Source organism: Hyla sarda, chromosome 7, assembly GCF_029499605.1.
Source record: "Hyla sarda isolate aHylSar1 chromosome 7, aHylSar1.hap1, whole genome shotgun sequence".
Classification (NCBI taxonomy): Eukaryota; Metazoa; Chordata; class Amphibia; order Anura; family Hylidae; genus Hyla; species Hyla sarda.
The window spans coordinates 215,502,085-215,514,446 of NC_079195.1; the positions used below are offsets into that span (position 1 = coordinate 215,502,085).

The 12,362-nt window shown below is 44.3% G+C and overlaps 1 protein-coding gene across 2 annotated transcripts in view; it reads right to left on the minus strand.

The window, feature by feature from the left end:
• Positions 1-804: 804 nt before the first annotated feature.
• The window catches only part of GIPC2 (GIPC PDZ domain containing family member 2), a 107,973-nt gene continuing 96,415 nt past the window's right edge, over positions 805-12,362 (minus strand). The window contains exons 5-7 of one of the 2 annotated variants that reach the window (XR_008846647.1): positions 11,628-11,709; positions 1,294-1,906; positions 805-1,073 (exon numbers count right to left, since the gene is read on the minus strand). Coding sequence is in view for 1 of the 2 variants with exons in the window: in XM_056532614.1 (XP_056388589.1) it covers positions 1,755-1,906; positions 11,628-11,709 (234 nt within the window). In the remaining variant the exon portion in view is untranslated. Of the gene's footprint in view, positions 1,907-11,627; positions 11,710-12,362 lie in introns of both variants that reach the window. The other variant, XM_056532614.1, reaches the window with a different exon arrangement.

Below are 12,362 nucleotides of genomic sequence, written 5' to 3' on the forward strand. Positions count from 1 at the left end.
CTTTTTTAAATCAACTGGTGCCAGAAAGTGAAACAGATTTGTAAATTACTTCTATTAAAAAATCTTTACCCTTCCAGTACTTTTAAGCAGCTGTATGCTACAGAGGAAATTCTTTTCGTTTTGAATTTCTTTTTTATCTTGTCCACAGTGCTCTCTGCTGACACTTGATACCCGTATCGGGAACTGTCCAGAGCAGGAGAAAATCCCCATAGCAAACCTATGCTGCTCTGGACAGTTCCTGACACGGACAGAGGTGTCAGCAGAGAGCACTGTGGACAAGACAAAAAAGAAATTCAAAAAGAAAAGAATTTCCTCTGTAGCATACAGCTGCTAAAAAGTACTGGAAGGGTAAGGATATTTTAATAGAAGTCATTTACAAATCTGTTTCACTTTCTGGCACCAGTTTATTTAAAAAAAATGTTTTCCACCGGAGTAACCCTTTAAAGGGGTTATCCAGGAAAAAACTTTATATATATATATATATATATATATATATATATATATATATATATATATAAACTGGCTCCAGAAAGTGAAACAGATTTGTAAATTACTTCTATTAAAAAAATATTAATCCTTTCAGTACTTATGAGCTTCTGAAGTTGAGTTGTTCTTTTCTGTCTAAGTGCTCTCTGATGACACGTGTCTCGGGAACCGCCCAGTTTAGAAGAGGTTTGCTATGGGTATTTGCTTCTAAACTGGACAGTTCCCGAGACACGTGTCATCAGAGAGCACTTAGACAGAAAAGAACAACTCAACTTCAGAAGCTCATAAGTACTGAAAGGATTAAGATATTTTAATAGAAGTAATCTACATATCTGTTTAACTTTCTGGAGCCAGTTGATAAATGAAATTTTTTTTTTTCCTGGTTAACCCCTTTAAAGTAGGAAATAAAGGCACCCTTGGATTGCTGTAATCGGCATGTACCCTCCTGCATCCTTCACATAGGTCCTTTTGTGCATCTTTTAGCCATGGAATTACATTATTTGACTGGAATGCACAGGAGAAAGCAAACATGGAATGGCAAGAGGGTTGGCTGAATTATCTAGAACAGTGGATTTTAACCAGGGTGCCTCCAGCTGTTGCAAAACTACAACTCCCAGCATGCGCGGACAGCCAACGGCTAGAGGCTCCTGGTTGGGAAACAGTATGCTAGAATAAGAGTAAAGAGCGATTCACATTGTAAAATTGTTGCAAAACTACAACTCCCTGCATGCCCAGACAGCCGTTGGCTGTCTGGGCATGCTAGGAGTTGTAGTTTTACAACAGCTGGAGGCACCCTGTTTGGGAAACACTAAGCTAGAATAAGAGGAAAGAGTGCGTCACATTCCTCACAGTTCTCCTCCACTTTACACATAAGATACATACAGAGGGGGAGTTTGTATTGTCCCAATGTGAACATGCCATATAAGAACTATGTACATTAGTGGTAGCTGTGTGTGTTTTCACACCTCCAGCCTGCATTACACATTCACAAGTCAGAAGTGCACAGTTTATTCCCCTAGAACAGTATTTCCCAACCAGCGAGCGCCCGAGCATGCTGGGAGTTGTAGTTTTGCAAAAGCTGGGGGAAACACTGGTTGGGAAACACTGATCTAGACCTATATACAAAATAAAACTTTGGTTCATAAAATTAATGGATCCCTCTGCCTATTTTATCCAGGAGAGACACCGGAACTATAAAATTAACATCAGTCGTGCTGTTGAGCGGTGATTAAATTCTATTGAAAATTTTGAAATGTCGCTGTTTCGCTTTAAAGGCGTCCTTGTTTAGCGTCTCCGATGGCCCCCCAGACATCAAAGACAAACTCATCAGGGAAAGCAAAGTCTCCGAGAGCTTCGTCTAAGGCCACCGCAAACTCGTCCGGGTTATTCTTGTCTCGTCCGGCTTCTACCATGGTCGCGGCTGAAAAGGAAAAGAAAGAAAAACATTAGACACATTTTTACTGTAAAAGTATGCAAAATAGAGATCAAAGCTAAAAATGATCTGATAGGTATGTGATAAAAAATGAAATGCTTCCTTTACTTGAAGAAGCACTCAGGATGTATGTATGTATGTATATATATATATATATATATATACACTAGCTGAGTACCCGGCGTTGCCCGGTTTTTCCTTCCTAATCCTTGCTGTGGAGGAAAATCAACAGAGGAAGCTTTTGACTATATATCCCGTCCTCATATATTGTTGTCATATCCCAACCCCATATCCCGTCCTCATATCCCGACCTCCTATACCGACCTCCTATCCTGTCCTCCTATCCCGTCCTCCTATCCCATCCTCCTATCCCGACCTCCTATCCCGTCCTCCTATCCCGACCTCCTATCTCCACCTCTTATCCCATCCTCCTATCCCGACCTCCTATCCCGTCCTCCTATCCCATCCTCCTATCCCGACCTCCTATCCCGTCCTCCTATCCCGACCTCCTATCTCCACCTCTTATCCCATCCTCCTATCCCGACCTCCTATCCCGACCTCCTATCTCAATCTCCTATTCCGTCCTCATATCCCGTCCTCCTATCCCGTCCTCCTATCTCAACCTCCTATCCCGTCCTCATATCCCGTCCTCCTATCTCTAAATCCTATCTCGATCTCCTATCCCGTCCTCCTATCTCTAAATCCTATCTCGACCTCCTATCCCGTCCTCCTATCTCGACCTCCTATTCCGTCCTCCTATCTCGACCTCCTATTCCGACCTCCTATCTCGACCTCCTATCCCGACCCGTAATATGTGTACGAGTTATTGAAATATCTCCAGCCGTATGGAAGTTATGTGGGAACATACATTTCCCATTGATTTGCCTAGGTGGTAGCGTTTTATCAGGCTCTGCCTGGAACATGCTTTACTGCTGCAAATCAGGTAATAATGTTTTTCTCAAACAGGAAACAAAATGATGGGAAATGTATAAATATCTGGTACAATTCCCAGTAATGTACAGATTTTTATTTTATTTTATGATTTTATCGAGTGAATCTGATACAATGACCCTGAAATAATACAAGGAAAAGATGTGTCATCTGAGCTATATCCAGCCGGGACAAGTCCTGACCTTGTATATATAAATTACCCTACAGATAAAAGAGATATTATAGGACAATAATACCATCTGTTCTACAACTCACATAGGGGATAAAGTGTCAGCGCGTTTCGGGAAATTATGGGAAAAAAAATGTAGTTTTTATGGACAAAGCAAACAAGGAACAGGAAGAGGGGTAGATGAATGAACTAGACCAGTGTTTCCCAACCAGGGTGCCTCCAGCAGTTGCAAAACTACAACTCTTAGCATGCCCGGACAGCCTTCGGCTGTCCGGGCATGCTGGGAGTTGTAGTTTTGCAACAGCTGGAGGCACCCTGGTGGGAAACACTGAGCTAAGATCGCGTTAGTGAGATACGCTTCAGCTGTTGGTCTATGCAGGGAATTTGGTCATATGGCACGATCTGTTTTATTCCAGCACAGCTGCATCCGTGTGTTTCCTTACTGTAACTTGGTCATGTGATCACCAGCCTGACTTATAAAAAAGTTACTGTACTTAATGTGAGTGACTGGATTCAGACTTCCTGTGAATTACAATATGACACCATCACCTACCAGATCCCCTTTTGCTAGCTCTCAGACTCCTCCCCTCCTAGCTCTATCTGTATACTGCTGCTGCGATCTCTATGGGATCAGAATATATAGCAGTTATACTCCTCCCCTGCAGCTCAATCTGTACACTGCTGCTGCTATCTCTATGGATCAGGATATACACTGCTCAAAAAAATTAAGGGAACACTTAAACAACACAATGTAACTCCAAGTCAATGACACTTCTGTGAAATCCCACTGTCCACTCAGGAAGAACACTGATTGACAATCAATTTCACATGCTGTTGTGCAAATGGAACAGACAACAGGTGGAAATTATAGGCAATTAGCAAGACACCCCCAATAAAGGAGTGGTTCTGCAGGTGGTGACCACAGACCACTTCTCAGTTCCTATGCTTCCAGGCTGATGTTTTGGTCACTTTTGAATGCTGGCGGTGCTTTCACTCTAGTGGTAGCATGAGATGGAGTCTACAACCGACACAAGTGACTCAGGTAGTGCAGCTCATCCAGGATGGCACATCAATGCGAGTTGTGGCAAGAAGGTTTGCTGTGTCTGTCAGGGTAGTGTCCAGAGCATGGAGGCGCTACCAGGAGACAGGACAGTACATCAGGAGATGTGGAGGAGGCCGTAAGAGGGCAACAACCCAGCAACAGGACCGCTACCTCCACCTTTTTGCAAGGAGGAGCACTGCAAAATGACCTCCAGCAGGCCACAAATGTGCATGTGTCCACTCAAATGGTCAGAAACAGACTCCATGAGGGTGGTATGAGGGCCTGACGTCCACAGGTGGGGGTTGTGCTTACAGCCCAACACCGTGCAGGACGTTTGGCATTTGCCAGAGAACACCAGCATTGGCAAATTCACCCCTGGCGCCCTGTGCTCTTCAGGTTCACACTGAGCACATGTGACGGTCATGACAGTCTGGAGACGCCGTGGGGAACATTCTGCTGCCTGCAACATCCTCCAGCATGACCGCTTTGGCGGTGGGTCAGTAATGATGTGGGGTTGCATTTCTTTGGGGGCCGCACAGCCCTCCATGTGCTTGCCAGAGGTAGCCTGACTGCCATTAGGTACCGAGATGAGATCCTCAGACCCCTTGTGAGACCATATGCTGGTGCGGTTGGCCCTGGGTTCCTCCTAATACAAGACAATGCTAGACCTCATGTGGCTGGAGTGTGTCAGCAGTTCCTACAAGAGGAAGGCATTGATGCTATGGACTGGCTGCCGGTTCCCCAGACCTGAATCCGATTGAGCCCATCTGGGACGTCTCGCTCCATCCACCACAGACTGTCCAGGAGTTGGCGGATGCTTTAGTCCAGGTCTGGGAGGACATCCCTCAGGAGACCATCCTCCACCTCATCAGGATCATGCCCAGGCATTGTAGGGAGGTCATACGGGCACGTGGAGGCCACACACACTACTGAGCCTCATTGGGACTTGTATTAAGGACATTACATAAAGTTGGATCAGCCTGTAGTGGGGTTTTCCACTGTGATTTTGAGTGTGACTCCATATCCAGACCTCCATGGGTTGATACATTTGATTTCCATTGATACATATTTGTGATTTTGTTGTCCGCTCATTCAACTATGTAAAGAGGAAAGTATTTGATACGATTAGTTCATTCATTCAGATCTAGAATGTGTTATCTTAGTGTTCCCTTTGTTTTTTTGAGCAGTGTATATAGTAGTTATAAACCTTTCCTGAAGAGTGATCAAACACCTGACACTCAGTCAGAGGATTCGTGAGAAATGTAGGCCGCATTACAGGACCCACATCAATGTGCATTTGTAAACCAATATTGAGTCTATCCCATACATGCCATATCAGCAAAAAAAGGTAAGAAAAAAGCATAAACAAAAAGCTCTAGACCATACCGCACTGTATTTAAGACAGTGTTTCCCAAATCGGGGTGCCTCCAGATTTTGCAAAACTGCTACTCCCAGCATGCCCGGACAGCCTTTGGCTGTCCGGGCATGCTGAGAGTTGTAGTTTTGCAACAGCTGGAGGCACCCTGATCGGGAACCGCAGTTTTAAGAGTTGTCTGGGTAAATAAATGAATGCTATTAAAACGCAATCTCCTGCCATTACCGATAAGGAACGCTCGCAAAAATCACATTAAACGGAAGGCGTTTTACAAAACACCAAATTAAAAAGAGATTATTTACAGCGATTCCATTAGACGCGTTTGCTGAAGACGATCCGCTTCTCATTATCGGCTCGTTCCATGTAAAGTGATCTCGGGAACGAGGGGACGTTCAATACGAGACCTGGGCTGCGGTAATGTTATTATTACAAAGGGCGCTGGTTGTTGACCTGGCAGCCGATGAAGCCTGGCGGGCACGTATATAATTGAAAGTTGCACTAAGGCACTGTTTTCCAAACAGTGTGCCTCCAGCTGTTGCAAAATTACAACTCCCAACATGCCAGGACAGCCTTCGGCTGTCAGGGCATGCTGGGAGTTGTAGTATTGAAACAGCTGGAGGCACACTCTTGGTGCTTATCTGCCCTCCCGACTCTTTTTGTTCTCTAAGAGATAAGTGACCGCTATAGGTGTCTGGCAGCAGCTTATTCCCCTTCTCTCCATTGGAAGCACATGCATAGTTTATGACCAAACAAAGGTTCGGCTGGCAGCTATCTTATGTGTATGGCCAAATTAAAGGGGTACACCGGAGAAAGATCAACTGGTGCCAGAAAATTATACAGATTTGTAAATTACTTCAGTATAAAAATCTTAATCCTTCCAGTACTTATCAGCTGCTGTATGCTCAAGAGAAAGTTGTGTAGTCCTTTCTAGTCTGACCACAGTGCTCTCTGCTGACACCTCTGTCTGTGTCAGGAACTGTGTGGAGCAAGAGAGGTTTACTATGGGGATTTGCTTCTACTCTGGAAAGTTCCAGAGGTGTCATCAGAGAGCACTGTGGTCAGACTGGAAAGAACTACACAACTTCATCTGTAGCATACAGCAGCTGATAAGTACTGGAAGGTTTAAGATTATATTATATAAGTTATTTACACATCTGTATAACTTTCTGGCACCAGTTTAGGTGACAAAAATGTTTTCCACCCGAAGTACCCCTTTTAATCCTTCCAGTACTTATCAGCTGCTGTATGCTCCAGAGAAAGTTGTGTAGTTCTTTCCAGTCTGACCACAGTGCTCTTTGCTGCCACCTCTGTCCATGTCAGGAATTGTCTAGAGTGGAAGCATATTCCCATAGCGAACCTCTCCAGCTCCGGACAGTTCCTGACTCGGACAATGGTGGCAGCAGAGAGCACTGTGTTCAGAATGGAAAGGACTACACAACTTCCTCTGGCACATACAGCAGCTCTACAGCAGAGCATATCTCTATTTGAAGGGGTCCAGTGTATGACAGTATAGGGCAGTGGTCTCCAACCTGCGGACCTCCAGATGTTGCAAAACTACAACTCCCAGCATGCTGTCCGGGCATGCTGGGAGTTGTAGTTTTGCAACATCTGGAGGTCCGCAGGTTGAAGACCACTGGTATAGGGGGTTTCTGAGGTGGTGCAGATGACACTTTATTTACCATAAAACCATGAACACAAAAGGTATACCGGTAGTATATAATATAGTTATATATACATAATATACACACTGTAATAATTCCAGCAGTATGACGAAGCTGAGGGCGGAAAGATGATAAACAAATAAACGCCATTTCTATTAATCAGCACATTGCGGTGGACGTCCGGGAGGGTGAAGTCACACTTTATATCAGGGTCCAACATCGGGACTTTTCCATTTTGTGTTCGCTTTAGCCATAAAATGTTGTGCACCGTCCGCATTGCACAATACTGTGTCCTCCCTGAGTGGGGGGAGAATACACTTGGTGCATGCAAACAGAGCCTTCCACCACTAGGTGGCATGATTGCACAGCAATAGTTTTTCTATCATATTGTAGATTAGTGTTTCCCAATCAGGGTGCCTCCAGCTGTTGCAAAACTACAACTCCCAGCATGCCCGGACAGCCTTTGGCTGTCCGGGCATGCTGGGAGTTGTTGCTATGCAACAGCTGGAGGCACCCTGGGAAACACTGGTATATAGATGGGAACTGGAGATCAGTATATATAGATTTCCATCCTGGAGATCAGTGTGTATAGATTGACATCCCGGAGATCAGTGTATATAGATTCCCATTCTGCAGATCAGTGTATATAGATTCCCATTCTGCAGATCAGTGTATATAGATTCCCATCCTGGAGATCAGTGTATTTAGCAAAGTTTTCCAATCAGGGTGCCTCCAGCTGTTGCAAAACTATGACTCCTAGCATGCTCGGACAGCCTTTGGCTGTCTGGGCTTGCCGGGAGATGTAGTTTTGCAACAGCTGGAGGCACCCTGGATGGGAAACACTGTTGTAAATCCTGTATACTAAAATCTTACGCATGTGACATGCTGAGAAATCAGAAGGTGACTGATACACAACTCTAAGGTCCCATTCACACTATGTATTTTCCATACAGAATTCCACTAAAAAATATTTATTTATTTTTATTTATTATTATTATTATTATATTTTTAATTTTTTTTACTTCCCACTCCAAATAGGGTGGATGGGTTGGGTTTTATTACTATTCATTGATTTTGTAATTTTGTTTGTGTGTGTAAAAAATTATGAATGAAAATAAAACAATAGATGAAAAAAAAAAAATTATAATAATAATTCTGGTGCAGTAACCTCCCATTGTTTTCAATGGGACTCTGCTGCAACCATTCACATTACAGAGCATTATATAACACAATCAGACACATACTGTAAAACAAAGACTCGCCTTTACAATATACATACAGATGTGCATATATATATATATATATATATATATATATATATATATATATATATATACTGTATATTTATATTACATTTCTTAACCCCTTGAGGACCGGGCCAATTTTGCACTTTCGGTTTTTTTCCTCCTCCCCTTCTAAAAATCATAACATTTCAATGATTCACCTACAGACTCATATGAGGGCTTTTTTTTTGCGCCACCAATTTTATTTTCTAGTGACATCAATAATTTCCCTACAAAATCTATGGTGAAACCCAAAAAAAATGTTTGTGGGGCAAAATTGAAAATACATTTTCACGCACTTATCAGTTAAAATGACACCTTATATTTATTCAGTAGGTCCGTACGATTACAATGATACCCAACTTTTATCGCTTTGAGTTTGTTTTACTTCTTTTAAAAAATCTATAAATTTTGGTAGGATAATTAGCATGTTTAAAATTGTACTCTTCTGACCCCTATAACTTTTTTACATTTCCTTATATGGGGATATTTGTGGGGTCCTTTTTTGCGCTGTGATCTGTAGTTTTTATTGGTACCATTTTAGTTTTGATGGGACTTTTTGATCACTTTTTATACTTTTTTTTAGGGTATACTAAGTGACAAAAATACACAATTCTGGACTTAGCTATTTTTTTTAATGATACTCCATTGACCGCGCAGTTAAAGTAATGTTACATTTTTATAGTTCGGACATTTACGCACGTGACGATACCACATACGTTTATTTTATTCTTTTTTTTAATGGGAAAAGGGGGGTGATTCGAACTTTTATTAGGGAAGGGATTAAATCACTTTTTTTTACACAATTTTATAGTCCCAATAGGGACTATTACAGTAAATCTTAAGACTGCATACACTGTTCAATGCTATGCCATAGCATAGCATTGATCAGTGTCATCAGTGCTCTGCTGCTCCAGCCTGCCATGGCTGGCTGGAGCATCAGATCACGAATCGGACGGTAAGGAAGGAGGTAAGGGCCCTCCCACTGTCCTCCCAGCTGATTGGAACACCGCAGTTTCACCGTGGCGGGCCCGATCAGCACCGCTGAGCAGCCGGGACATGTTTTTTTAACATTTTGTCCGTTCCCCTTCTATGATGCGCACTCAGGAGCTGAGCACAGGTCATAGCGGGGTGGTTAATGGTGGCTAATGGTGGACAATTTTGATTGCGGATTTTACCATATATATAACGCTTGGCAACATGTTGTATATGGTAAAAATCTGTATCCTCACCATCCCTCAGGGGGACATTTTTTCCACCAGGACCGGGACTTATACTTACAAGCACCCGTCGCTCCCACCGCTCTGCTCCGTTGGCTTAGGGAGCAGAGTGGTGACGCGAGCCATCAACAAAGCTGACGGGGCAGGGCCCCAGAGCAATGGGGAGCGACGGGTGCTGGCAAGTATAAGTCCCTGTCCAGGGGACTATGTGCAGGGTGGCCGGAAGGTCTTTATAACTTCACATCTTCACCAACTCTGGGGGAAAAAATTCCCCCCGGGGATGGTGAGGATACAGATTTTACCATAAATTACCGTATTTTTCGCCCTATAGAACGCACCAGCATATAAGACGCACCCAATTTTAAAGGTGCAAAATCTAGAAAAAAAAGATTCTGCACCCAACAGTGATCTTCAACCTGCGGACCTCCAGATGTTGCTAAACTACAACTCCCAGCATGCCCGGACAGCCGTTGGCTGTCCGGGCATGCTGGGAGTTGTAGTTTTGCAACATCTGGAGGTCCGCAGGTTGAAGACCACTGGTATAGGAGGTAATACTCACTTGTCCCCGCCGCTCCGGACCCATCACCGCTCGTCACCGCTGCCCTGGATGTCGCTCTATCGCTGTCGCCGCGTCCCCGGGGTGTCCCCGACGCTCAGGACGTCTTCTTCCCCGGGATCCACACTCTCAGTCGCCGTCATCACGTCGCTACGCACGCCGCTCCTATTGGATGACGGGACGGCGTGCGCGATGATGTCGAAGGAGAGCGCCGGCATGCAGGGGATCCCGGCCCGGAGCAGACACCGAGGAGGCAGGTAAGGTCCCTCCCGGTGTCCTGTAAGCTGTTCGGGACGCCGCGATTTCACCGCGGCGGTCCCGAACAGCCCGACTGAGCAGCCGGTTTAGTGTCACTTTGGCTTCAGATGCGGCGATCAGCTTTGATCGCCGTGTCTGAAGGGTTAATACAGGGCATCACCGCGATCGGTGATGTCCTGTATTAGCCGCGGGTCCCGGCCGTTGATGGCCGCAGGGACCGCTGCGATAGGGGTGTATTCGCCATATAAGACGCACCAACTTTCCCCCCCCCAGTTTTGGGGAAGAAAAAGTGCATCTTATACAGCAAAAATTACGGTGTGCATTGCCAAGCGTTATATATGGTAAAATCTGATAATTGGTTCCCTTTAAGCACCACTTTATGTACAGGTGTTGTCCTTACCGGGCAAATACAGGGGTTCCCCTTTAATCCTTGACAGTATGTAGGTTTTCTAGGACGCAGCAGGTGGCAGCAAAACTAGAAGACAGACATTCCAAAAAGAATTCTCCTTCCAGCCGAAATACTTTCCATGTGCGAGATGTGACGGCTTGTAACAAATATTTGTAAATGGTCTTGTTGCAGAAGGTCTCCGCTGCTTAAACAACACTCACCCTTCAGAATTACCAACATACGGAATTCATTTAACAATGACTGTGGTTGGCCAGACAACAGGTAGAAACCGGGATCCCGGAGCCAAACTCTCTGGATCTGGGAGATGTGGTTAATATTGGACACATACTTGACCCAGCCAGAGGCACCACGTGTGTTTATGTCTTCAAATCAGATCAAGAAGAAAGTTTCTGTGAACTAAAGTCAGTTTATAGGATCGAGATCAATTGTCAAGTGTGCAAAGGTCTGATCTGATCTGTGATACAATCCATGTAAAGTGTTTCTTTTGGCCTGAGTGCCAACAATTCTCTAGCAAAACCGTCTAGCCGCGGGCTGTGAAATCAAGGTATTCACAAGGAAAATAAATAGAATTTTCCACGTCTTCTGGATTTTAGCTCGGTATTTCGGCTTCAAAAACCTCATGATTGCCTAAAACCACATATTAATAATATATGTTCAAGCAAAGCAATTCCTGGAGCCCCCCAGGCTGAGCGAATTACCTCGGAAAAAAGAGGCCGACGGTAATAAGAAAGGATTATGGAGACCTTTGAATCTCATTCCTCTAAGATGAAAGCAAAAAGACTCACCCAGCTCAATATCCCGTATGCCCATGTAACTCTCCAGAAGGTCGTCCACTTTTTTGATTGCCTTCTCTTCGAATGCAGACGGCTGAAAGGAAAACAAGAGCGTGGTCGGTAAATGTTATGTTCCATCTGGGCTTCATAAGACGTGGAAAGAAGGACAAGAAGCTCGATTGTAAAAAGAATATATAGCATAACTGCAATACAATACAATTTAAACATTAATAAATTGTCAGCAGATAAAAGCAGGGGTCAGAAGTCACAGCAGATGGTCAAATCCAGGAACACCGTTGAGGGTATAAACTTCAATCACAGGCATCCGTGGCCAGCAAATTCCTGTTTAAATAGCCCACTATCTAAACACAAAGGATGCCGATCAGATAGGCCCTGCGCCCTATCCACTAATAAGATGGGCTACCCTGCCTCCCCTGAAATGATGCTCTAGTATCAGCAATCGGGGTTGCTGGGGTGATGCCACGCTTTGGGAGCAAGGACAGGTACATATGTGACAATTGTCACAGAGGGTGGACAGGCAGAGTAAGCCCTAAGCTGTGCCTAAAACACTCTGCCTGCCTACTTGCCATTCTGCCCTAAACGGCAGATCGACAACCACGGTGCCGATCCCTTCCTGCACTGAAGTGCAATGGGCATAAAGGTACACAAACAATACAGTACATAGTTGGGAACAGGTCCAAAACATAATGGGAAAACAACCAAAAAAAAAAGGATATAAATATACAA